Source organism: Fusarium musae, chromosome 6 (genome assembly GCF_019915245.1).
Source record: "Fusarium musae strain F31 chromosome 6, whole genome shotgun sequence".
In the NCBI taxonomy this organism is placed as follows: Eukaryota; Fungi; Ascomycota; class Sordariomycetes; order Hypocreales; family Nectriaceae; genus Fusarium; species Fusarium musae.
This window is the reverse complement of record NC_058392.1, coordinates 1670708-1696022: the sequence shown is the minus strand read 5'-3', so window position 1 is coordinate 1696022 and position 25315 is coordinate 1670708. Positions and strand designations below refer to the sequence as shown.

Sequence of the window (25315 nt, the reverse complement as noted above, 5' to 3'; positions counted from 1 at the left end):
TACAATTTTAGAGGTAGACACTGATAAATGTATCAAGTTTCGCTTCATGAAGCTTCTGTCTGTTAAGGAGAGTAGTAATTACCGTATGTGGCAAGTTTAGCTCTGTAGATATCCTATGTTAGGTACATACTTGTACTCTTCTCTGTGCTCTACATGTTCATTTCGGGTACCTTACTTATACGCCGCTTACCTGTTGTTCCACACCGGGCCAGTCAGTGATTGCGCCGGCGAGTAGATTTCTTTATCTGCCAACGTCAGTAGCACTAGGGTCCTCTTTTTATTTATTTCCTTTTCGCTTCTGGGTTTTGGTAAAGACTAATGACAGGGCTAGAATTGCGTGTTAGTTGCTCGAGAGACGACGACTTGAAACATATACATGTACATGCATGTTGGCCTGTGTAGGTACTATACGGATACGACAGACTAGTTATCAGCAAGATGGCAATTGGCATTCTGCACCAAGTACATGACTATCACCAGGGTTATCCAACATCAGCCCGACGCTGCACCTCGTCGCAACGGTGCTGCAGTCGCACGACACCTTGAGACCCCTGTCATAGGCGAGGTACGAATCACACTCTAGCTGACTCTGCTATTACCAACACAGAAGAGAGTTTGATATGTCGGCGACGTGTACATACGCGCAGAGAATCATCCAACCAGGGCCCCAGACTCTTCCGATTCACAATACATCGGCCTCAGCCAGGTCTAGGGGGTCGAGGTAGTTGAGTGGCTGGTGATTGGGAATACAAATTCGAATGGATTGGATGGATCAACGGAGTAGTTTTTGGCGGCTCAGCGGGACCTCTTTAGCTTCATCTTCTCGATCGAGACTATTGCTTGAGGCGCAGGAGGTGAAATTCTCCTTCCATGACCTTTCTTGACCGCTAGAAGTGAATCGAGTCAAGTCGTCAACTGTTCCAATGGGTCCAATACCTTAAAAAAAAATAAGAAAAATCTGATCTTGGTTACAAGGCTTCGTCAGTTACAAATAGAAGCATCGTCGGACCAATAGCCAGCGCCCAGTTTCCCCAGAGCGGGTTACTCCCTCCACTACCTAGGTAGGTAAGATAGTAAACCCCGCAGTCAAAAGTTTGACTTTGATTGGGCTCGAATTGGTTTCTGCTAGCGGCTGGTGAAAATGAGAGGCTTGAAACTTCGGTTTGCTGAGGCATAAACAACTGAGTAAGAATATCAGCCATACTATTAGTCTATCAAATCCACCTGGAACTGTTCGAGGTAGAATCTTTCATGATGATCAGCGTGTTGATTGTGTTGTTGGTGACGACGTTGAATCAATTGACTATCAGATATGTACGATACCCGCCCATGTCAAGGCTGCTTGAAGGGTTTGACGCCGTTTCATTGCTACGTAGAGAGACAGGGGAGTTGACTGAAAGGATGAAGAGTTACCCACCCTACAAGTACCACCCTGTGTGGGTATACAGCTAATACCTGTATGGTTATTCGATCATCCGCCCGTCAATCAATCAATCAATGTCCTGTTCGTACTGTACTGGAGCTGTTCACGAGATTGGATTGCCTATAGCATCATCACCTCGGGTTTCTACATTTGCACATGCCATGGATGCACAACGAACGAGCCTTGGCTGTCTTTATACCTTGTGATGTAAAATCAAGATTCGTCGTCACTCTATTCCCCTTAAATACAATCCACTTTCTCTAACTGAGAACTTGTCGTGAACCCACCTTGTTGTACTCCGTACTGTACCTACCTTACATCAGTTACTTGGCACAGCAAACTTGGTACTTCTGTGATCCCTATAGTACTAAGGTAGTACGCATTCGCACTCAATTCTCACAGCAGAAAGGCAAGGTTGGCAATATTTTAGCTCAAGGTCAGGTACCTACCTACCTACCTACCTAACTTGGAGCAAGCAAAATCAGCATAGGAACACCTGCGTCTGCGTCTGCGTCTGCAATCCTCCAATTGCCTACTAACTAGGTACTGCCCTGTCTGTGGCGTCTGCTACCTAAATCTACCAACCACCAAAACCCACAATGCTACCTGCTACCACCACCACCACCACCACCACAACACCCTGTCGCCTGACCTGACTGGGCTCTTTCTAACTGACCTCGAATTGGACCAGTCATTGCTTACAACCTATTCTGCGAATTGCCTCGTTCGACTTCTACTCTCAACCTCGATTCTGTATTCTTTCTTCTACTCCCCCTTCAACCCAATCTGTACCGCGGTCCGGCTCCTCCGCACAATCTGCCCTCAACTTTGTCCCCCGCGCCGCGCCTGGTTCGCATGCCTCATCTCTGCACAACGCTACATATACGCTGTCACCACAGCCTGCTTCTACGGTCTGCCGACGCCGTGTGAGCTTCTACTGTTTCTGTAGTGACCAATTTCTGCTTAAATTGGTTGGCTTTGGTGCTGGTTCTGGGTGCAGCCACTCCTCATGGCCCGCGGGTAGCTGCATCCTATTCTTTCCTCGTCGTCATTCGCATCCTCACTCACTGTCGCCAAATCTCTCACCACCCGTGCCGCCGTTGCTTTTCCTCCGTGTCGCCTTAACGTAGACAGCTCCGCCTCTACCGTTGACCGAACGACTTTCCTGCATCTAGCGATCATCGATCACCCAAGCTCATCGAATCGGAATTCTACCTCCTCCACCTCCTCCGCCTTCTTCGGTGACAACAATCACAGCCTCGCGGCCCCTGCGACCTACTACTGACTCAATCTACGTTCCGCGAAGACGCCTCTCTGTGTATCATACCTATACACTTATTGGCTTTCATTGAGTACGCCCCTTCCACGATACGAGCTTCACCGAGCTGTTTCGGTCCCCCAATTAGCCCAGAGACGTGATCATCATATACACGGCTGCATACAGCCTTCTGGCCTCGTTTGCGCCCAACGCCATAGTCCTACCGCATCTGGGCATTGCAGTTCAGATTGTTCCTAATCTTACATACATCGCCTACGCAGCACGCGGTAGCGATCAGCGAGGGAGATCAGGGGAAAGATTATCTGCGCGTCGCCACGCCACCGTGGGGGTTGTTGTCACTCTGAACAGCATTGATTGTGACTGCAATTCGACGGCGTACTTGTCCCTGCTTGGCTGTACCACCACGGCTTGGATAAGTGTGGTTTCGCAAAGCTGTCTAAAAGGAGGACAAGGTGAAAGAGAGAAACACAAAAGGTTTCTGGGATCGGAGCCTGCATATCCGAGCCGCCTTGTGTGCAGTAACCCGAACACAGTCTCGGGCTGTAATAAGCTGAGAGGTGGATATTCCAGTTGTCGCAAGACCTTGTACTGGTCTCCAGGCCTTGTATATAAAACCTAAGACACCATGCCGCACGAAATGGAGGAGAATAGCACTGAGGTCTCAGATGTTATGTCTGAGAACGAAGACGAGACGGAAACTTTTCTTAAAGAAGAAGACGAGAAGATGACCGACCAGAGCACTACCGAGGGCACCACGGAGGTCAAGAAGAAGTACGACCCCAAAGACCCTATGCGCCCAAGGAGGAAAAAGGCGCGAAGGGCCTGCTTTGCATGCCAAAGAGCTCATCTGACTTGTGGTAAGTGTTCTTGCAACGACCGAATGCTGGCAATTTGCCCAATTATCGTGACTTGAATTCGTCTTCTCCATGTGAAGCTTGACTCTTTAATCCATCAGTCGTCGGGGCTTTCGCTGCTAAACTCCCTTGCGCGTTTCCTTTACCCATTTCAGTGGGAAAAGAGTCATAGTTGAGATCGTCGTGCTTGACAGCCAAGAAGGGATTTTGAACTGACATCTTTACAGGAGATGAGAGACCATGCCAAAGGTGCATTAAGCGTGGCCTTGCTGATGCATGCCAAGATGGTGTGCGCAAGAAGGCTAAATACCTCCATGATGCTCCTCCAGAAGCCCTGCGGCCTGTCCTTGGCCCAAATTATAACCCCAGTCCTAATCCTACTCCCTCAAGGCCCAACGCTCAGCGCCAAAATTCGAATGCTAGTCAGTCAGATAGTATGTCTGCAACTGGCAGCAACTTCTTTTCTCAGGCGAGCACTACGACACTGCCGGTCTTTTCGACGGGGGCGCAGACTCCTGTAGGCATTGATAGTCTACCTTTCAACCCACAAACGTCTCCGACATCCTTCCAGGCTCCGATCAGCAATGCGCACGCCCAAATAAACAATATTATACCTACCGGTAATATGGACTTCAACGCTTTATTTGACCCCAGCAACCCTGCTCTATACAATTTTGACCTCGAAGGTCTGAATTTCGGGAGTCAATACGCCGGCTGGGAGTTTGGCATCCTTAACAAAATGGCCCTTGGAGCCGAGACACCTCCACGAGAGAACTCCCTGTCACAAACTCCAACCACCGAGGCCACTTATGCAGCTCTCTTCGGAAATGCAAATGGCAACGGAAACGGCTTTGATAATCCCATGCTAGGGGCCGACTTTTCGGGTATGGACCAAAATAACCAATCTCTATATGCCCAGGGAAACCTCCAGCACGGACTACCCCATGCTTATGCTATTGCAGCCGGGCCTACGAGTCTTGCCAGCCCAAGCACAGATGCGACAGCCAGCCCCCATTCTGTTGCGGGCTTGGAGAGCTCACCAGGCCATAATTTTGCTGGAATCCCTACAGTTCCTGGCGCACAACGGCACAGACCGAAGAGTACTAAGCCGAATCCCAAGTCGTATCTTGGCAAGCGACAAAGAGACTCTGCCGCTATCTACGAAAGTGTAAAAGAGCCGTATCCTTACACAACCGGTTTCCACAACATGGTGGCTGTCCTACGAAACCGGCTGCCCGGTAATAAGCTACTACGAATCGCTAAAGCCCTCGGGGAGATCCGACCGTCTTTTATATCGTGTACCAAAGATCTGACCCGTCAGGATCTCATTTTCATGGAGAAGTGTTTTCAAAGAACGTTGGTAGAATATGATGACTTTTTACAGCATTGCTGCGCTCCGACCATTGTCTGTCGAAGATCGGGCGAGGTCGCTGCTGTCAACAAAGAGTTTATCGCGTTGACAGGATGGACAAAAGAGGTACTGCTCGGAAAGGAGCCAAACCTCAATATCAATACCTACAGTGGGCGTTCAACCAATGGGTCGAACACACCAGACAACAATGCTCAGGGAGACATGCCAACGCCCCGGCCTCAAAGAGCCGCCCTTGACATGAGCGGCGGGCGGCCTCAGCCTGTTTTCCTGGGTGAATTGCTGGATGATGACAGTGTGGTTGAGTTTTACCAAGATTTTGCGGAATTGGCTTTTGAGGACAGTCGCGGCAAGGTACAGAGAAGTTGCCGACTCAACAAGTATCGATCCTCTCAGAGCATGGACATCAAACCCGACCATACTGCTCAGAAGGACGTACAGCCGAGCATCCTCAGTAGCCGAGTCACGCGGATTGACAGCGAGCACGGTATATCGAGGATTGAGAGGGATGGCAAGGTTGAGTGCACTTACTGTTGGACGATCAAACGAGACGTCTTTGACATTCCCATGATGATTATAATGAATGTGAGCTCTAGCATCCTGTCCCTCAAGACTTTCTCCTTACTAACTCAGCTCAGTTCTTACCGAGATATTTACCAGACCAAGGACCCCAGCAACTGGCAGTTTAGCTAGTTATGACTGTGGGCAAAACTGAAATACGTTCATTCTCCCTTTTTGTTGGAGGTTATTTTCTTTGAAATGAGATACTAGCCAGGCCTTTAGGGGGGGGCTACCTTGCAAGAGAAGGGAAAGATCCGGAGTACACGCTTTTGTATAGAAGATTAGCTTTGATGCTGCATAGTTTATTGGTAGTGCTCTAAGTCAGGCAGATGGGGGTTTCGCATGATACCCAGGTAGTCAAGCAGATGTGAAATGAAACAACCATGACTTTCTAAAAAAGATTCCAGCTCTTCTATGTTGCTATCTATCCATAACTCCCGGCCACTTATTTCCATGTTCTATTTCTCTTGGGTCTATCTTAGGCATCTCGAAGTAACCACTGGACATCTAATTTGCCCTCAAGATCTTTACCGCCAACAACACGTCCCTTTGCAGGAGCCCAGGCCTCTCGGGCAAGGCTGTTCTTTGCAACCTCGCAATCAAAGTTGATATCTTCAATCAGAGCCTCCAGACTCTTGTAGTCCTTCTCTTCACGGATGAAGCCGAGGATGAGGAGACGCATGGGCACGTCATAAAAGTCTGCGGTGAACTTGTGCAGCACATGAACCTCTGCGCTGCGAACTGTGTTCTTGTAGAAGGGGTTGTATCCGATGGACATAACCATGGGGAAAATGTGGAAAGGAGGATTAGCAGGGGCTTCGGCAGCGAGGAGAGCATCCTCTGTGTCAGCCTTGGGAGGTTCGTTGGATGAAGCCGATGGGATGTCCGGGTGTGTCGTGGGCAGAGCGAGAGAGGCATAGCCGAAGTAGACTCCAGAGGAGATGTTGGCGATCCATGGTGTGAGGGCCTCGTCAACAGGGAGGTTGGCAGTTGGGATGCCGAGCTAAGAGGTGTGAGTAAAACAAGTGATGTATGGAAGGAGACGTACCTCTTTGGAGCCGCGGCCAAAACCAGAAATCACTTTGCCTTCCATGTGAAGCGGATAAGGGGCCTCGGGGCCGGAGTCTGGGCCGACGACTGAAGGACGGGAAGACATGATATGTAATCACAAACGAAGATGTGCTCGATAGCGGGCGGGTATGTGTCACTGGGCTATGAATTATGAGTACAGTGTGTCAATAGGGTATGTTTATAGGTGAGAGCCTACTTGAGTAAACCCACGTTCAGTTGTGGTGGTAGTAAAAGATGAAGCTTAGTGAGTGAGTGAGTGAGTGAGTGAGAGTGAGTGAGAAGTCGATAGAAGCTGGTGGTGGTTATCAGAGTCGAGGAGTGGAGTTGATGATGAGATCCGACGAATGGCGGGGGCGGAGAGAAGCGATGCCGAAGTGCGATGGATCGGAGTAAAGATCAAGACTTGCTTACTGCCTAGTAGAAGGCCTTTGATAACTATATACCAGCTTCAACGTGAACACTCATTCATGCAGGGGGGAATTACTGCATCTCATGGCTTCGTGGAACGCAACACAAGGTGTACAGAACCATAGACAGGGTTGTGCTCTGATGCCAAGAACCCACCTTGGTGAGATGGGAATTGAGCAACTAATCGTAACCAATGATATCAAATCTATAAGGTACAAGTCAGAAAAAAGACTAAGAATACCATTTACTCTCAAAGGTGAATTATGTCTCATTCATAGGTTCCTCTAGAGAAACACCTTAAGCTAAAGTTTCGATAGCTTCAAGACTATCTCACCTTGCGCGATTCTCTTGCAAGAGCCATTGAGTTACAGAGGGAGGAGAAATCGCATTATGAACTAGAAATCGCGCAGTTGGTTTCATCCTTGTATTAATGATTGTTTGAGAAGGGACGTCGTTGAATGGCCAATTGATTCTGACAGTCTGCAAAAGGGTTGTACAAAAGTACCTAGAGAGAGACAGCCGTGACTGTACCACAATATTATGTCAAGTCACCTACTCTCGCAGAGGTTCTACGCAGCATCCTCGGTCTTTCGTCTCCGTAGAATTCTGGCTAGGCACCCAGCTACTCAGCCCTTCCCAACTTGATAATATCGCTTCCACTAAGAATCCAGTATTTACTCGGCGCCTTTCCCTCACTCGCCAACTGCGCAGCCCTCACGGCCGCCTTCGCAATGACATCGGCATCCTGACCAAAGGTATCTCTGATACCAGCGCTGAGATAGCCAAGACCGTTGACTGCCCCTTGAGCAATACCCTCCACTGTGCGGCTGGCCTCTCGGTGGCCGAGGATCATACCGGGCTTGAGAATCACGGCTTGCTCAAAGTCGAGTTCCTTGATCGCATCTTCAACTCCGTTCTTCATCTTTGCGTACGGCGAAGATGAGGAGAGGAGAGACCGTGTTCCAGCGCTGGAAATAAAGACAAAGGTTGAGACACCGGCAGCCTTGGATGCCTTGGCGAGTTCGATATTGAGATCATGGTCGATCTTCCACTGATTGGCTATTCCGCCTGCCTGAGCGCGGGTGGTGCCCAGTGCAGAGTAAACGACAGATGGCTTGGGTGTGAGCCTTGTGAGCAGCTCTGCCCATTTGGCAGTATCGGCATCGACTATGGCATTGAGGTGAGGTGATGTCGCCTTGGGAGCGCGTCGAGTGATGGTATGTACAGGGTTGTAGATTTCGGAGGCCAGCAGCGTCGAAAGGATGTTGGAGCCGACCAGGCCGGTTGAGCCGATGATGGCAGCAGAGGGTGAAGACATGGCGATAGGGTATATTATTTAGTGGTTATGGTACCTAGGTGAAGGGTTTGTACAAGAGATGAGGGTATCAAGATGAGAACAGTAGGAATTTACCTAGGCAAGGCAAGATACTTAGATAGGAAGAAAAGCGGAAGATAACCGATCAGTTGAAACACAAGCTGATCAATCGATAGGCAGTCAAGACAGACGCAAGTATGTACAATATTTAAAACGTTAGATGGAAAACTTGGGACTGAATGATGTGACGACATGGTCCATGCGGGATACCTAGACCAGGGGATCAGCCACATTAAACTGAGTCGACATGTGATAATATCATATTCAATCGAGTCAATTGCTCTATTGTAGAAGCTTCAATTCTTCTTCAAATCGACTTGGTTTGGCTGTTCTTGGATATACATTGTTAGCTGATCTCAAGGGCCAAGCTTCTATCTATGTAACGCTGTGAGAACCTAATCGTACAACAGACTTGCTCTGCCCTGTCTGTCTGCATCTCAACTTTACTGCACAACTGTGGCGTCCTGCACTGTTCAAAGCAGGGGTCCAGTTCCCCACTCATTTCTTACCCCACAACTCAAGAGAGAGAGAGCGAGCTCTATCCGTAGACTTGCGACATCATCTCTGCCTAGGTCTGACCGTTACACAACCACGTCTTGATGCCAGCGCGCCCTCTCTTCTCCCTGCATAATATTCCTACTATCCTTTATCAATATCTACACCAGTAGCGTACGAACAATCAAACGCTGTTTTCGAGGATTCACAATGGCTACTCAGTACGAAGGTAACATGGAAATAACCCCTCCTCAACCCCCTCCATTCGATCGTATAGCTAACTTTCCATGATAAAGTCGAACATAATGTCAAGTTTGCCGAAGGCCGCCGCTCAGGCCGTCGCGTAGACATGTCATCATTCTTCTCACTCCTCGATCAGATCGCCGAACCTTCAGGCAGCCAAACTCCTCATCACAACCCACACGCCACGCCCACTCCCGTCGACACGGCTGCTCTCTTCCGCCTCCTCCAGGAACAGTTACACCTGCTGCACACAACTGCTCCTACAGACGATAACCGAGATTTTCTAGAGTCTCTGATAATGAATCTCGAAGATGATATCAACGACCCCCCCACGCGCTTGCATGGCGTGTCGCAAGAGTTCGTTGACTCAATCGACCGTGTTAATCGCAAAACCCTCAAGAAAGATGACGACTGCGCCATCTGCAAGGTTCCCTATTTAGAAGACGAGTATTGCCTCGTTGTTGAGCTCCCCTGCAAAGGAGGCCATCGATTTGATCTCGAGTGCGTCGGACCTTGGTTGCGCAGCAAGGGTACATGTCCCATGTGCCGTCAAGACTTGGGGAAGAAGAAGGAGGTACCTGCAGTGCAGGACGATGATGAGGAGGAGGACGGCGACATGATGTACGCCTAGGCATTGGTGCGTAAGTAGTGATATGCATAGTCTGGCGTCGGGAGTTTCAGCCACTATGGGCTTGATGTTTTCATGGCATGATGAATGTAATAGTGATTACAGTTTGCTAATGCTATCCTGCCCTTCCCCAGGATCTTGGCAAATTATACACCACCCAACCATACATTTACATCTTCTCGTTGTCCCCGTATTGATGCCACAAACTTTTGATACTCTTGGCCCTTTCGATCCAACTCATCATACATGTATTGGTCTTGTACCCAATTCATGTGAATCCCTGCCTTGAACAGTGTATCCTGCAAGCTTTTCTGGCCAGGCCCGAGCCCTCCCCACAGCACTCTGAGACGCATTTTCCAGGATTCCCATTTGTCTCTGGGGACTGCGCCCTGCCCGAACCACCAATGTCCTAATTCATGTGCCCGTAACATTTCGATACACCCAATCCGAACAAATAGATGCCGGCCGGCTTGTATAATCCATTCATAGGCCCCACGGATGTAAACGTCAGCCATCCAGGGCTCGGGTGGTAATACATCTTCCAGCGCTTGTTTCATGACGTGGAGGGCAGGCCTGTCATCTAGCAGTATACCTTTGGCAACGAGACGAGCACAAAAAGACTGAAAAGACACCCATCCATCTTGCGTTCGACGCAGGTGAGCGTCGTTGGGGGAAACTAGGTAACAGTCAGTGTGGCTCAAGAGGTTTAGACGAAGAGCAAGCCCAGAAACATGCCATTGCAAACTTCATGAAAAGCCTCTTTCAGTTCCAGTAAGCCTTTCCAGACATATATCCCCTGAGGAGCCGTTGGATTTTTGTGCATTTTCCCGAGGGCATCTATCGTGCATACAAGGAGATCAATACGTTCATCCCCAACTGGAATCCGTCGAGGAGCTTCTCGGAAGACTTTCCAGACCGCAGTCCGGAACCTTGAATAAAAACCAGACGCTGTGCCAGCTTCGGTGTTGAGGTTGCGAGGGGCATGTTTCTACCATAGCTCGTCTAATCTATGAGCGAGCTTCTGCGCCTTGTCGTCAAGCTGTTGCTCCTTCGGAGTTTGGTCTGATCCAGTTCCAGACCGACTTCCACTAGGCTCTGGTTCCTTTTGGTCATCAGCTTCATCAGCAGCTTGATCTTGGGTGCTGTCTTCAGTATTCAGAGCTCGATTGAATTCATCGATTATGTCGGGGTGTAACTTGTCCACTTCGTCGTCGGCTACCAGCTCTTCTAGGTCGATACTATATTGTGATGCTTTGAGGGTTTCCATGATGTTCGTTTGCTTGTTGAATGATATTTCCATCAGGGATGATGAATACTGAACTTGACTCGAGCGTTATTGAATGGCTATCAAACTCGGAACAATAATGCGACTTACCCAAAACAGATGTAATTGTGAGCTTGACAGGTGAGCAAAGCAAGGCGAGGTCTATCAGTTGGGAGCTTCCTTCGACGTTTGTGCAGTTGCTGGCTCACCACCTACCTACCTACCTGCCTACCTACCTTACTTGCGGACCCAAAATAATTAGGCAAGGTAGGTAAGTTAGCAGGAGCCGTGACCGCCCGTGCTATAAATAGCTGGGAGCTCTGTAAATTGATTCATTCTCCTACTTATTGAGATAAAAAATCCACGTTTTTCAGAGGCCGAGGTTGGTGTGGTGGGCTTTTCCTTCTTCATTATCTAGATACCTACGCAACTAAGCCTCCGATCTCTTCTTCTGGTAAACGAATAGGTAATACATATGCCATCATGAGGAGTACACGAGATACAGTTGACGTCTCGCTTCGTTTTCCCACCTCCTACTTGGCCTTGGGCAGATCTCCCTTCTTGGGCGCACTTCCACTTCCGCTGGATCCCCCCTTTGAGATCTCCTCTCCAGCACCCTTGGTCTTGATCGTTTTCTCATCACCCATGGGTGTGCTAAGCTCTTGGTTCGCACCACTCGCGTTCAGGGCGTCTTCTCCCTCTCGACCCTTGGATTTGGTCCTCTCCCTGGTCTTGTCGGCAGCTTCCTCAGGCCGTGTCGTGTTAGGGTCAAAGGCGATGTCTGCGTGCTCGGAAGCAACTTGATCGTCCGTTCCTGACTTTGTGTTCTCATTCACAACTGGGCGCAGTGATTCTCGTTCCTGATCGTGCTTATACGGCATTTGCAAGCGTGTTGTTGTGTGAATAGGGCGGATAGTGGTTGCAGTTGTGCGGAGGACATTGCGGAAGAGAGACATGGCGATAGATGTGGGTTTCTGGTAGGAATTGAGCTTAAAGTGATGTTATAGGTAATCTGTGTAGTCTTCTGAAGCAATTGAAAAATGAATTTGACAAGTTCTGGGCTTCCAATGTAGCTCAAATTGGAGTGATGTTAATTCAACTACGTCATCAAGCATCATCATACTCTAAGCGATCTCAGTCGTCATGATTTGTTTGTACTCAACTTAGGTGGACTAACCTACACCATGCCTAGGCGATTATTGTGCAGTGAAATCACATGGGGGGTTTTTAATACTCGTAGCTGAAATTGATATATAATTACGGGTCAAAGAATGATGAAGCAATGGTGTCGGGAATTCTTCATCATGACTATAACAGGGCTGGAGCACTCGCTCCGGGTAACCAGGGTGCTTTGTCCATGATGAGATATGATTTGTTCAGGTAGCAGAGGGTAGATAGAGGTTGACATCGAGTCTGCTGCAACCCATCTCATCTAAAATATCCATCTGATCGGTAGTTGAACGATCATGACTGCCGTCAAGGTAGGATCCATAACGTAAGGATTAGAAGTCAGTTGACTTGCCGAATTTCGTTTGCACAGAGAACAACAACGAAATAAAGTTATTGTCTGAAACGAGATCGCCATCTGACCCTCGTCGACAGAAGGATCGTGTCTTCTGATCAAATAATACGAATATACTCCGTAACTCAGGAAAAACAGCATCTCCCCGTATTATTTCACAGTTTCGACCTGCAGATTGACTTTTCATAGTGGGGCATACAGAAGAAAAAAGACTGTGAGATATCGTCGAGAATTAGGCTTGCGCAACTTGCTCAATTATGCGCACCAGGCTATTTAAACTGACCATTGCGATTCAGTTAAATCCTTGTTTTCCCAAATCTAGAACACAAACGTATGATCTTGACAAAAAAGAAGAAAAAAAATACCCGCACCGCCGATACGCAAGGACGAAACTAGGCAAACTAAACACCAAATTGTCGTGAGAACTGTAGACCTTGGCAGGCGGCGTTGCGCCTCAGTTGTTAGATCACCGGCAAGTAGGATAAATGGCACCACGATGGGAGGATTAGACTCCTGCTAAGTGCCATTCAGCCGGAAAAAAGAGGCATCATATCGGAGAAGTGATTCTTTGTCTATACCAATATTCGATATAAAATGCTTCTTGGCCGGCCGCGGCACTGCCCAAGAGGCGTTTTCCAAGCCACTAACGTCTTGGAGCGTTGTTCTAAAACAATTTAATTTTGTTTTCATAGAAGCAACAACTACATAAGCTAGATAAGAATACAAAGAAGCCAGTGCTACACGTGGTTTATCAAACGGAGTCCGTTTGCTGAGGCGATGGGATTGACTGTAATAGGAGTCAAAAGGAGACAGTTCGAGTTGACGTTTGGAGAAATGCCTGGGGATCAACCCTGCTGAAGGTTTGATAGGAGGGAGGAGTTGTCTATCGCCCTAAGCGAGTATCAGCTTCCTCCGAGTTCATGCAGTGGATTTGAAATTACTCCATCTCTAGGTTTGGACTTGATACCTACGGAGTAGGTAGGTAGGTATGCAATCATGACAAAGACTTCAGCGAACTAACACGAAAGACTTTGAACACGGCTGCGGCGTCAAAGAATAGGAGGATCAGCAAACATGGGTCGGCTTCTGGAACGGTATCAGGGACAGGGACCGGGGCAGCAGATGAACGTCTTCGGCAGCCTTGTGCCTGTGATGACGTTCACAGGCTGGAACATACAGTACATGTAGCATCCATCCATACTTAACTTTGCAAGTACCGCCGAGGTTACAGGATTTGAAACACGGTTGAGGCACCTCCCATCTCTGTGCACCCGGCACCTCACCTCAGCACCTATCCGCCCGTTAACTAGCTCCCAGGGGATCTTTTGAATGCTGATGCGGCTGCTCCAAAATGTGGTTGGCTGGCCTGCTGCATCAAAGAGGCGGCGCCGTTGGAAGCTGGAGCAGGGACCCGAGATGGTGGTACAGGTACAACAACTAACTACCTGTTGGTGCTAGAGCTGCTTCTTTGCTTTTTTCTTAGATCGGTGTAATTGGCAGCCCGTTGCGTTGTGCCCACCGTCCAACACGATCCAGCACCTTGGCAAGGGATCGGTGTAAGTGAGATATGTGCAATTTGCAACTACGCACCACGATATTGCGATACTGCAGAACGCACTATCTCTGACCTGTAAAAGCTTCCAGGCAGCTGTCAGCTCCCCTATATCAGTGCCTCTCTATGAGCAGTGAGTAAGTGAAAGATACGTCAGTCCTAACATGGCAAACAAAGCCGGTCTATGTGCATCGGAACGCGGCAGGCCAAACTAGCCCCGGTTTGGCTGCTTCGTTGTTAAGTCATGAGGAACGCCACAATGTCCCTTTACACGACAGGTCACCAGTGGCCGACTACGGGCATCTCCGTCGCTTATCTGCACATGAACGGCGTTTGCAGAATCCAAATCCAACTCATAACCGAAGGGCTCATGCATATGTAGCGGTACTGGACCGTCTCTGTGTTATTAGCATGTGACCCGAAAGAAGCCTTCCAGAACGACGTTAGGGTCACACAAGCATAAACCAGTGGAGGCCTGTTTGTGAAGCAAACATACAGGAGTCGCTCTCGTTCATGCAGGGGCCCGTCCTCCAAATGAGATGTGAGAATGCATCATCAATGATCAAAGGCCCAACTGGCTGGATAGTTGCAGTAGAGAGTTGTCGTTTCTGGTTGGTTGGCTAATAGGTAGTGATGCTAAATGACCCTGTCAACCTTGCGACCAACAAGAGCTATTACTCCACGTCTCCGTCTCCGTCTCTGTCTCCATCAATCCCTAACAGAGAACGCAGTTTGATCGTCGTGTGTCAGCTTCTACCCTTGTCTTTTCGTACCTGGCCGTCCATCCGGCCTTTGTCGGGTTTTCTACTGTTGCGCCCCCCCATATTGGTTTACGCCACGAAGCATCAAGAGCTCAAACATTGGAGACGATCACTAGCAGCAGAGTGCTATGTATTGAGTCCAGGCGAAAAGGGGAATGCGTCTCCGGTGAACCTAGGCATCCCGTAAATCCGAGGTTGAAATTTGAGCTGAGGCGGAGCAGATCTTTGCTCAGCTGGCCAATTGCGATTATTTCAAGGGCCAATACCGTGCCGATATGAGCCATGATCGGAGTTTTGAGTTCTGCAATAGAAACATGGAATCCGAGAGGTTGAACGTGTGAATACCATATCCGGCTTCCTCAATAAAGCATTAATATCCAACAAGATTAAAACAGAACCGGCCCATTGGCCAATAAGCGACAAAGGTCACAGTTGGTTGGTTGCTGAGCACTTGTAAGGCCGCCAAGTCAACATTAGCATCCAGTCTCGACATGTAGATCGTGAGCACAGCTTCAGTGAGTACTGTACTCATTAGGGGACTCTCACACGCCCGGCAGCTGATTCGCCTCGGCGATTAAGGTCAGAAATGTTCTGCATCGTGAAGCACATGCCGAAAGGTACTTGGGATGCGACTAACAGCATGCGTATCTTCCATCTTGTGTCGACGGGGCACGAAATGGTCTGGTCTTGTTAGTCAAGTTGTCAAGCTGATCAGTGGTTAGACTGGTTTCCGCCACGCGCCGCCTATCCACAAGCACTACCCCTTCGGACACGCCGAACAAGAGGGGAGGTAATCAGTTGGTCAGTAATGTACTGTAATGTTATGTTACGGATTTACGGATGAACATGCAAGGTGGTAGTAAGCGGTAACCGTAGAGAGGGAAACATGCCGGATGTGTGTGGCTTCCTGAAACAATGAAAATTATATGATTATGAAACTGGGTGTTTCTACGGAGTACTTGTCAATAGAAAGAAAGGAGATGAATGTGGTGATGATCTTTGGTGGTATAGTGCACCTTTAGCATAGTTACATTGCAGGTCAACGATGCTGCACCTAGGGACGCAGGACGTTTCTCTGCATCTTGGGCTCTTTTTGAACGACAGTGGAACCAGGGTAGGTCGTACATACGGGCCCCTGTCATGTTTGGCTGGCTCTCTTACAAGAGTCAGGACCCTTGTCATGGTCTGGGGCCAGATGAACGAACTCAACTCTGAGCCAGCTGAGCACGAAAATGGGAATAGCGAGAGAGAGACAAACTCACCCATGCAAGGCAATGCGACGACGGCATCTTGTGTGATGTGAGATGATTAAGATAGAGTTGGGAGAGAGAAGGAGACGGAAGGCTGCTTTCACAGGAGTTGTGGAATATCTCAACATAAGGCTAGAAAGTAGAGATTGACAACTTCAAACATCATTTCCAAGCAGCCTCAGCAGTCTAGCCAATTTCAATCACACGTTTTCTAATAAATGGTAAAGTAAAGTCATGCCATGACATTTCTCTAGTTATTCTTCAATTCTCATGCCATTATATCCCACAAGCCGAGCCAAAAAGCCATTCCATCCCATGCTAACAAACAACCAGGAGCTTCTTTCTGGCTGGACTGCCACCGGCCACTATCGTTGGTCGGTTATTTAGCCCACACTTGGTTCTGTGTACAGTAATGGTAATTGTCGGTTCTGGTACTCTGCAGTACACGACTCTGTCCTACTACCTAGTCATAGCAAACATCGTCTGCAAGTTAGTTGTTGTTTTATACCTCCTAGCACACATGAAGGCATCCACCAAGTCGAGTCAAGTCGAATCCTCCGTCTTACACCAGACGACAAGAATTCCTCTTCTGGAGTCAACTCGACGCCATCTGTTGATATGCTACCTAACTAGCATCTTGGCTTGGGAAACACCCCCTGTTTCCCCGTTGATCAACCAGATATACATATATATGTCAAAGAGTCGGGCAGAGCTAATGTCTGACAAGCGAGCAGAAAACCGAAAATCACTGCTCTTCTGGACGTGGCTTTCTGACCTCTTTCGTGCTGTTGCTCCGGCTCTTAGCTTTTTCATTATTCTGGACCCCTGCCAGCGGATGCAGTTGTCCGTGCTCTCTTACATTGGATTGCAAGGGAACTAGTAGAGATACCATACCTATGTATCCGTACAGACAACAGACGACTTGAGTTTGCAAGAAGGACGGAATTAAATAGGCACAGACCATGAATTACTTTCGGCCGTGTCGAATTGCACTCCCGCTTCTACATACAAGTAAGGAGTTGCTTGTACTGGTACGGCTCGTCAGGGACGGGAGCCGACACGTACGCCCTGAAAGCTCAGAGTGGCATCACTAGTTGATTAGTTCTTCGTTTGACGATGTGGCTCTCCTGTGATGTTTCCATATCTGCAGTAGGTGCGATTCGTTGTTGATTCGACGACTTGTAGATTAATGTGCAGCATCAGGTCAACACCTTTCAAACACAGGGACCCTCCCGTCCCCCTCTCCCTTTTAGCACAGCTGCCCGCTACCGCTACTGCTACCGCTGCCGTGACCTACCTGTACCTCACTGAGCTACGACACCCTTGATTAATAGGGTGCTGGCTCCTCCCACCTACTAAGGAGGTAAACTTAGTGCCGAGACCCTCCATTTCCATTTGTTCCATTGACTCTTCTTCGTCCTCCCTGGAATATCCATACATACTCTCAAACTTGCACTTAGTCAAAGGCCTTTACCGCTAGGTGTCTTATCGCCATTTATTGCCCATATTAGACCATTTCCCTTCCGCTATTGCCGCTGTTCTCCATCTTTCTTGTATTTTCACAAGCAGTACGGAGTACCTACATTTTCTTCTCCATTTCCTACGAGTCTAGTCTGCTAGGCAACTCAGCTAGAACTAGAGCACTTTGACATCCCACGTCTCGAAACGCCTCCACAAGCCCCCTCTTCACCGGGCCTCCTTTTCTCCCCCTCAAAAGACCATCTTCTCTCCCCTCTCTCTTCCCCAAGAAAGTCCAAAGTCGCACGCCGTCCCCTTGACCTCCCGCCGCCACCGACCTCCGAACGACGTCTCATCCCCCCCCAAAAAGATCGAAGCTGGACTGAATTGCACTACAAGAAAAATCCGATTCTCGCCTTCCCTGCTTTACGCTGTCCGCTAAAGTCCAGACCCTGCTCTGTCCGCGTCTCGATTCGATTCGACTTCACAAGCGCCCGGCCAGTCCAAACCCAGCCAAGCCAAGCCTCATCTTGCTTTGCTGACTTTTGAGCTGCATTTGCTTCTGCTGCTGTACCCCTGCGACTTTGATCCTTTTGCCATCATCATCGTCGTCGTTGTCGTCGTTGTCGTCGTTGTCGTCGTTGTCGTCGTTGTCGTCGTTGTCGTCGTTGTCGTCGTTGTCGTCGTTGTCGTCGTTGTCGTCGTCGTCGTCGTCGTCGTCGCTATCAGCATCATCGAACTTGCTGCCATCAATACATCCTCTGTCTCGAACCGAATTTTGATTTCCACGATTTACACCGCAAGATAGAGTGCCCTGCGAGATACTACCACGGCGCTCCGACTCCACCCCCGATCCATTCCTTAGATTCAAGACTCAGCATGGGACTTTGCTATCTTTCACGATAATTCAACGTTGTCCAACATATCGATCCCCTCGCGATGGGCAATGGCCAAGGAAAGCCCGTCGACCTGAACGGCGAAGGTACGTCAAGGAGCTCAGCTCAGAAGCTTCTTTGTATCCGTTTCTGTTGTCGTTCCCCTCAAATCTATGTCGCCATTGGTTTATCTGGGATTCCCATCATCCTGCATGCCATTTGCTGTCTTTCAGCCGCATGTTACTTGGCGTCATCTTGTCTCCCACGTGTATCATGCAACCTCTATACACGCTCTTCATGAACCAGTTTCTCTGTGTTTTTTTTTTTTTTTTTTGGCTCTCGCAGCTTTACATACTCCTGCTCCTTAATTTTGTGACATTGTGATTGGTGAGTGGTACTGACAGCTTTTTAGTGAACTTGAATCATTTCCGCCTGTTGCGAGTCGTCGGTCGAGGTGCCTTTGGAAAGGTGCGAATTGTTGAGCGGAAGGACACGAACTTGTCCTTTGCCCTCAAATATATCCGTAAAGATGAAGGTAAGTTCAGGGCGCTCCCTACAGATTATACGCTTGGCTTTGGACCCGAGATCTTGGTCCATGTACCACTTCCATCGGTGGCAATAATCAATCTGATGGAATCTTCTATCATTTCTGTGACACAATGCTAATCCTTTTCTACCTCGCAGTCGTACGATCCGAAAGCGTGCGAAACATCATCCGCGAACGTCGAATGCTGGAATATGTTAACCATCCTTTCATTTGCAACTTGAGATACAGCTTTCAAGATATTGAGTACATGTACGCCCTCCTTTAATCTGCACCATCTAGTGCTAGCTCACATTCGATAACAGGTATCTGGTGGTTGATCTAATGACTGGCGGAGATTTGCGGTTTCATATTTCGAGAAAGACCTTTACCGAAGAGGCTGTTAGATTCTGGATTGCCGAGCTTGGATGTGCTTTGCGATATGTGCACAGTCAAAATATCATCCATCGAGATATCAAGCCCGACAATGTCCTTCTTGATGCGGATGGCCATGTCCATTTAACAGATTTTGTAAGCTCTTCTTACCTTCAAATGCAACTAACACTAACGAAAACAGAACGTCGCTTCCGACGTCGTTCCAGGAAGGACACTTACTAGCAAGTCCGGCACATTGGCTTATCTTGCACCTGAAGTTTACGCTGGCAAAGGATACGATGTGCGGGCAGATTGGTGGTCCTTAGGTGTTCTTTTCTACGAGTGTATCTACAACAAGGTAAGCTTGTTAAACTGCGCCACTCATTTATACGTCTTTTCTCATTTGATATAGCGCCCGTTCGAAGGGGGCTCCGAAGGATCTCTTAGTCAACAGATCCAGGCCGCTTCTCCCAAATACCCCGTCACGCAGCCGCCTGTATCCCTCGCTTGCCTCTACGCAATCGGCTCCGCGCTCGACCCGAACCGCGAAACTCGGATGGGCTCAACATGGGAGAGCTTCACGCAAAACGAATTCTTCAAGTGTTTTGATTTCGAGCTACTCGAGCTTAAGAGAATCGAGCCCATATTTGTTCCTTCATCCGAGAAGACTAATTTCGATGCCACATACGACCTCGAAGAGTTGCTATTAGAGGAGGCTCCACTCGAAGCCCGTGCGAGACGCCAGAAACCACGAGAGCGTCTAAAGGACGATGCAACTGAGAAAGAGATCAGGGAAGACGAGCTGTATCGCATGATTGAGACAGATTTCAAGCCATTCGACTATACAGTGGCTGCTTATAAACGGTATGACCTCCTAGACTGGCTGCTATGAGATCGATTTGCTAACTTGAACAGAATCACTGAGGGTACTGGTGTCAATCCAGAAGGGCATCCCGACTCGGACAACGCTCCTCAAGCGATCACAACGGATGAAGCAACGCCTATGCCCGCAGTCAATGGAGGTTATCAGTCATCACCTCTTAACCCAAGTACCAGCAATGAAAGCCGACAGGGACGCCCTGTACGCCCTGCTCCGCCACCTCCACTGCAGAATGACTTCCGAGCTCGCCATGTCCCGATTGTTGCCGGCCAACGGATGACAAGTCCTACTGGTGGCGTACAAGTAACTCTCGATGGCAGCGGTAGTTGGTCTGAACTAGCTCGCCAGGATGCAACCTTGCCTACAGATGCTAACAATATTGGCGACGGCAAGAATGAAGGCTCCGGCGGTATGTTTGGATTTCTCAAGGGCAAGAAGGGTCGCACAAATAGCCCCAAGCCGAAAGAAAGGGGTGTATTGGGCAAAGAAGGCGCACGAGTTGTCATCGGATAGAGGACGGTCGAGGCTCACAGCAGGTGTTTTGCGTCTCAAAGTCGACCGACAAACAGCCAGTCGACGAATTGCACGCCAACGCCGAGAGTTATCGGCCTCAATCCTCCGAAGAGTCTGCACCAAGGAATTGATCATCCAACAATCCCTGCAGTACCAGCCTGCTTAATCCTGCATGCACTGGCACCGCGTTTCCTGGTCACTGTTCAACCGCCGCACTCGAGCATGTATTTCGATCCAGATACGGCAGTAGTAGCAGCGCAAGGACGATGAGAAACGGCCTCTACTTCATTCATTACGGCGTTCGGTCATGTTTTGCGGCTAGACGCCCTTTCCGTCTCTAGTTATAGGGGGCAACGCATCAGAGAAACGAACGCTCATTTGTAACAACGCGGTACGAACCAAGTAAATCACCAACAGGAAGGGGGAGCTTAGCGTTTGCAGGGGCACTTCATTCATTTGAACCTACAACGACTGGCGGATGTTTCACTCGCAAGGGCGTCTTTCTCTCCGTGAGGGTGACATCGCGACGGGATATAATATATCTTTACACACATTATTCATACTAACGGCATTTTCACAAATGTCTGGTCGGAAGAGAAGGATCATATACAACTGGACTGGGGCGGGTTTGGAGGCAATTTAGGGGAGGAGGGGCACTACCACAAGATGTCCGGTATTGATGGTTAACTTGTTTATCATTGTGAGCATATTTGGAATAATACCCCATTACACATTAGACTTTGATATTGACCTGCTTATTCGCCTGATTCAAGCAGTTCTAAAGAAACGCCTTCAAACACTAAGAAATCCTTGACCCTTGACTACTTGGGTATGAGGATTCGGGAATGCGCCGGAAGTAAATGATCTTCTTGGTTCATGACTCATGGCATGAACTAGCCCAGAGGTTGGTCTTCTTCAAGGCAGGAAAATGAAATCCGGAGCGACTGGAGGGTATACTCAGAGTGATGAACACGGAGGTGTTTGAGACAGTATCACTGTGGGTGCGATGGCAAACAATGAATGATTACTTCCATGACTGTTGACATGCGTAGTTTTAAGGGTGAATGGTATGAGTATGGAGGGACGATCGGCGGGTTTCAAAGGTTTCTAATGGGATATCTGCTGTCCGGAGGACATGTCTCCATGTTCATCTGGTTGACTTCATGAATGGTTGTCGTATATCCTGAGAAGGAGCTTATCAACCGGATGTTTCCATACTGCTTACCTATGCAACAAAGGGCCAAGAGTACTCGGAGCTTCCTACACTGACAACGGAGTTTATTAGGGGTGATCACAAAGGCGCTTAGACACGACAGGTGATGTCTTGTACAGCATGTTTTTGGTTGGCAGATGGAAGTGGAACTTGTGTTTCTTGTCCGATAGACACTATGATGGTGAGCTGGTATATGAATGAAGACGGTATTTTAAAAGAGCGACTGCTTGGCATCTATTAAAATGCAGTTTTCTTGTCGAATTATACCTGGGAGAAAAGCGAGGCCTCATACCTAAGCCGTGATCCTCCTTTTCAGTGGGCAGCAAGGCATTTTCAGGCCCCTAGAAACGGCACAGGACTTGTGAAGTATGTCTCAAGGTCTCTAAATTGATAATTGTCCTCCAGGATTGGTATTCCATTCGCACGCTGGAGCGTGTGTAGCTGAGCGGGCCCTAACAGTGGCCCTGCGATGTGGAACCAATATACTTGACATTCATGTGCGATATAAGCCAGATCGTAATCGAAACTATACGGTATATTGAGTTTTATATAACGCTAGACCAATAAATAGTGCTTGGTATAGTTGATGTAAGTGTAACAAACGTTCATTAATGCCATGAATTCCACCTAGCCTCGGCCTGCAAGGCTCATATCTTGTTGTAACCGAGAGAGAATAACTCGGCCCTCGAAGAGTCTCTTAATACTGTTTCCGCCTTGAGATTGGTAATATTCTTCGTTTTGGTCCTTGCCCCTGTTTCTGAAAGCACTCCCTCGTCAGGCGATGTCGGACTCGGCAGCTGTCCATTGTTCTTGAACAAGGGTACAAAGTATCGTCTATCAGGCACTGTATTCTGCCCTTTGGAATTTCTCAGGGCCACCGGAGGCGGCTGATTTGTTTTTGAAATTGGCGGTGGTGAACGAGAGAAGGTCGCCTTTTCAGGGGGTCGGCGGAATGTAGTTGAGTCCCGGGGTTGCATCACATCGTGGAGAAGTTCCATACCAAGAGTACTCATGGTACAGACTGAAGATGTACGATCCCGGGGGTTACCGGATGACTTGGACACCCCAATAGCTGGTGGCTCATGGGTAGGGACAGGCGGCAGCGGACCTTGAGGAGGAGGATTCTGCGGAGGGGGCAGCAATGGAGGGTTCCTTCGTAGAGGACTCTGCTTCGGAGAAATCTGGGACGAAGAGTATTGAAGAATAGGAGTCTCTGGCATAAAGTTCTCCGAAAGAGGTGTAATTGGCAATCGAGGTGACGACAGAGGTGTCTTTGCAAGCCGCGTTGTTGACTTCGTATTTTCAACCCCCAACATTTGGGCAGCCTTTGACGGTATAGTAGGCAGCTGGATCGGTTGGACTGAAGCCCTACTCGTTTGAGTGGCAGCTGCGGTGTCTCCGAGAGATCTCTGAGAGTATGCAGAGTCTGCATACGGGACCGATACTCGATGGTTGAACGTCTGACGCCATGAAGTGTGAGCCGAGGTCTTTGTTCCTGGTGTCTCAGTACCTGGACGTAAAGGTTCCTCATCAACTATCCTTTTTTTGTTTTTCCCTTGAGGAACAAGGCATTTCTTGAGGACGAGAACACCGAAAAATATTGCAAAGCAAATGATAATTCCGCCAGCAACAGTGCCTCCCACAATTGCACCTTTATTGGCACCACTCCTCGCATAGTCTCTTGCGTAATTGTCCTGCGAAGTCTCTTTGTTCCTTTGGTCCAGGCTTGTAAAGCTTCTAAGGGCGTGAGATACCAGTGACTCGGTATTTTCCTTGCTCAACACCGGAGGCCCTTTTACTACTGGCATCGCCGACGCATACCGGGTGGTCAAGACCACAAATAGAAATACCGGGAGTCGTATCGGAGAGTTCATATGCATGCTTTTCGTTCGTGTGGTCGATATGCTTCGGGGCCATTCTGAATTCGTCGCGAACCATGGGGTTCATCGGTCTATAAACGCTTGGGCAGGACGTCTCATCCCCAAGGATCTTCCTTTACAATGTTGAAAGCAATTGCAAGAATAACATCATCCTGACTTAATTGACAAAGAGAAGAGCTCATGGCAGAGCTCGCCATGAAAGGCCATATCGAGGTGCTTTGTTATCATATTGTATTGGGACTCCGTCGCTCGCATCGTTTCGGGGAATCGGTCCTCCATATGACTATCTATTCGACCGGGCCAAGTATAGAACATTGTTTCGTGTCTCGATCGGTCTCGTTCAACAAAGAGTACAGGCCCTTAGGCATGAGGAAAACAAAGAATGGCTACGGTTACGGTCTCGTATGCATTGACCTCTGAGCATTTTGTAAGACCAACGGAGCCTCGTGTCTCTTTCTTTGACAGCAAAAATAGACGTAGGACAAGAGTCCCTTCAACAGTTGTTTTCGGCAGAAGTGACAAAGCAGCAGCATCGACGAATTTAAGGCTATGGTATCACAGATATGCAGGGCGATGGCGTTGAGATAAGGTTACAGAGCAACTGGCTTCAACTGATATGCGGCCGTTTGTTCTGTAATGCGGATAGTGTGTTTCTTGGATCTCCGGACTGATAAACCCGTATATACACAGCCAGACACAGGTCATGATTGGGGAACCTGGTTATCTAATCTTCAGCCTTGAGAACCTTTGAGGAGCGACGAGGGTCAACAGCCACGTAGGATTGCAGAGATGACTCGCATTGGTACGTGCTAGAGATAACACATAAGTTAAAAGTCTCGAGGACCCCGGACTTTGTGTATCCAACTTTCCGAGCATACCGTATCTAGACCCCAAACAAGCTCGGCTGGGAAGACGCCTGGTCCGCTCAGCGCTGGCTCTGAGACGAGATGAGAAGCCTGGCAGTGGTGAAGGAGTCTCCAGCATGGCATGGGCTCCAAGCAAGTCCTCCGGACAGCAACCTCACCGGTGATGCTCGTGCAGTTCGATGAGATGAGCGCATCATGGTCCAACTCGCCTCCGTTGGCAACCCCTGCCTGATGATCGCAACCTTAACCGCCAAGGTCAGCCGAGCAGCATGCCTCTTGAGATAGGAGATAACATGGCCTCGTCCGTCCGGAGTGTTGCACTCGCACACAATGCTCCTCCGTGGACCCCCAACTCGAACTGCGACCCCCACCTGCAGGCAAAGCAATATTCAAAGTTGATTCCCAGGTCTATTCCCACCGGATGCAAGGAAGCCAGAAACCGGTCCCGAGGGTTCAAAACAGTGAATCTGCACCGAGGCGGCACTGGCACTGGCACTCATCATCCCTCAAATTTGACTGTCTCTGTTGATAAGTGGTTCTCAGGGATTTGACCGAAGCTAGAGAACTGTCATGCCGGTAGCAACTAACGTAGCAAATGGCTCACGACAGGCCTGGTGGCCTACTTTCCTTGCTGGTTTCTGCCGCTCGAGTGCGTCTCACATGTTGATTTGCGGGCT

General features: G+C 48.8%; 7 protein-coding genes across 7 annotated transcripts; 3 read left to right on the top strand and 4 right to left on the bottom strand.

The window, feature by feature from the left end:
• Positions 1 to 3339: 3339 nt before the first annotated feature.
• J7337_008390 (uncharacterized protein) lies at positions 3340 to 5614 on the top strand (the record flags this gene model as incomplete). Its single annotated transcript, XM_044826009.1, has 3 exons — positions 3340 to 3559; positions 3784 to 5510; positions 5564 to 5614. The coding sequence occupies 3 exons, from the start codon at positions 3340 to 3342 to the stop codon at positions 5612 to 5614; spliced, it is 1998 nt and encodes a 665-aa protein (XP_044678926.1).
• A 350-nt stretch (positions 5615 to 5964) lies between these two features.
• On the bottom strand, positions 5965 to 6642 carry FMN1 (riboflavin kinase; the record flags this gene model as incomplete). The annotated part of the gene is made up of 2 exons (XM_044826008.1): positions 5965 to 6489; positions 6535 to 6642. 2 exons carry the CDS (start codon positions 6640 to 6642, stop codon positions 5965 to 5967), a joined length of 633 nt encoding a protein of 210 aa, XP_044678925.1.
• Positions 6643 to 7587: 945 nt separating this feature from the next.
• Positions 7588 to 8283, bottom strand: J7337_008388 (uncharacterized protein; the record flags this gene model as incomplete). The annotated part of the gene is made up of 1 exon (XM_044826007.1): positions 7588 to 8283. The coding sequence occupies one exon, from the start codon at positions 8281 to 8283 to the stop codon at positions 7588 to 7590; it is 696 nt and encodes a 231-aa protein (XP_044678924.1).
• A 762-nt stretch (positions 8284 to 9045) lies between these two features.
• J7337_008387 (uncharacterized protein) lies at positions 9046 to 9709 on the top strand (the record flags this gene model as incomplete). The annotated part of the gene is made up of 2 exons (XM_044826006.1): positions 9046 to 9064; positions 9132 to 9709. 2 exons carry the CDS (start codon positions 9046 to 9048, stop codon positions 9707 to 9709), a joined length of 597 nt encoding a protein of 198 aa, XP_044678923.1.
• A 985-nt stretch (positions 9710 to 10694) lies between these two features.
• Positions 10695 to 10973, bottom strand: J7337_008386 (uncharacterized protein; the record flags this gene model as incomplete). Its single annotated transcript, XM_044826005.1, has 1 exon — positions 10695 to 10973. One exon carries the CDS (start codon positions 10971 to 10973, stop codon positions 10695 to 10697), a length of 279 nt encoding a protein of 92 aa, XP_044678922.1.
• Positions 10974 to 11503: 530 nt separating this feature from the next.
• On the bottom strand, positions 11504 to 11926 carry J7337_008385 (uncharacterized protein; the record flags this gene model as incomplete). The annotated part of the gene is made up of 1 exon (XM_044826004.1): positions 11504 to 11926. The coding sequence occupies one exon, from the start codon at positions 11924 to 11926 to the stop codon at positions 11504 to 11506; it is 423 nt and encodes a 140-aa protein (XP_044678921.1).
• Positions 11927 to 18452: 6526 nt separating this feature from the next.
• Positions 18453 to 20679, top strand: J7337_008384 (uncharacterized protein; the record flags this gene model as incomplete). The annotated part of the gene is made up of 7 exons (XM_044826003.1): positions 18453 to 18495; positions 18801 to 18923; positions 19073 to 19184; positions 19238 to 19442; positions 19489 to 19644; positions 19699 to 20150; positions 20202 to 20679. The coding sequence occupies 7 exons, from the start codon at positions 18453 to 18455 to the stop codon at positions 20677 to 20679; spliced, it is 1569 nt and encodes a 522-aa protein (XP_044678920.1).
• Positions 20680 to 25315: the final 4636 nt, after the last annotated feature.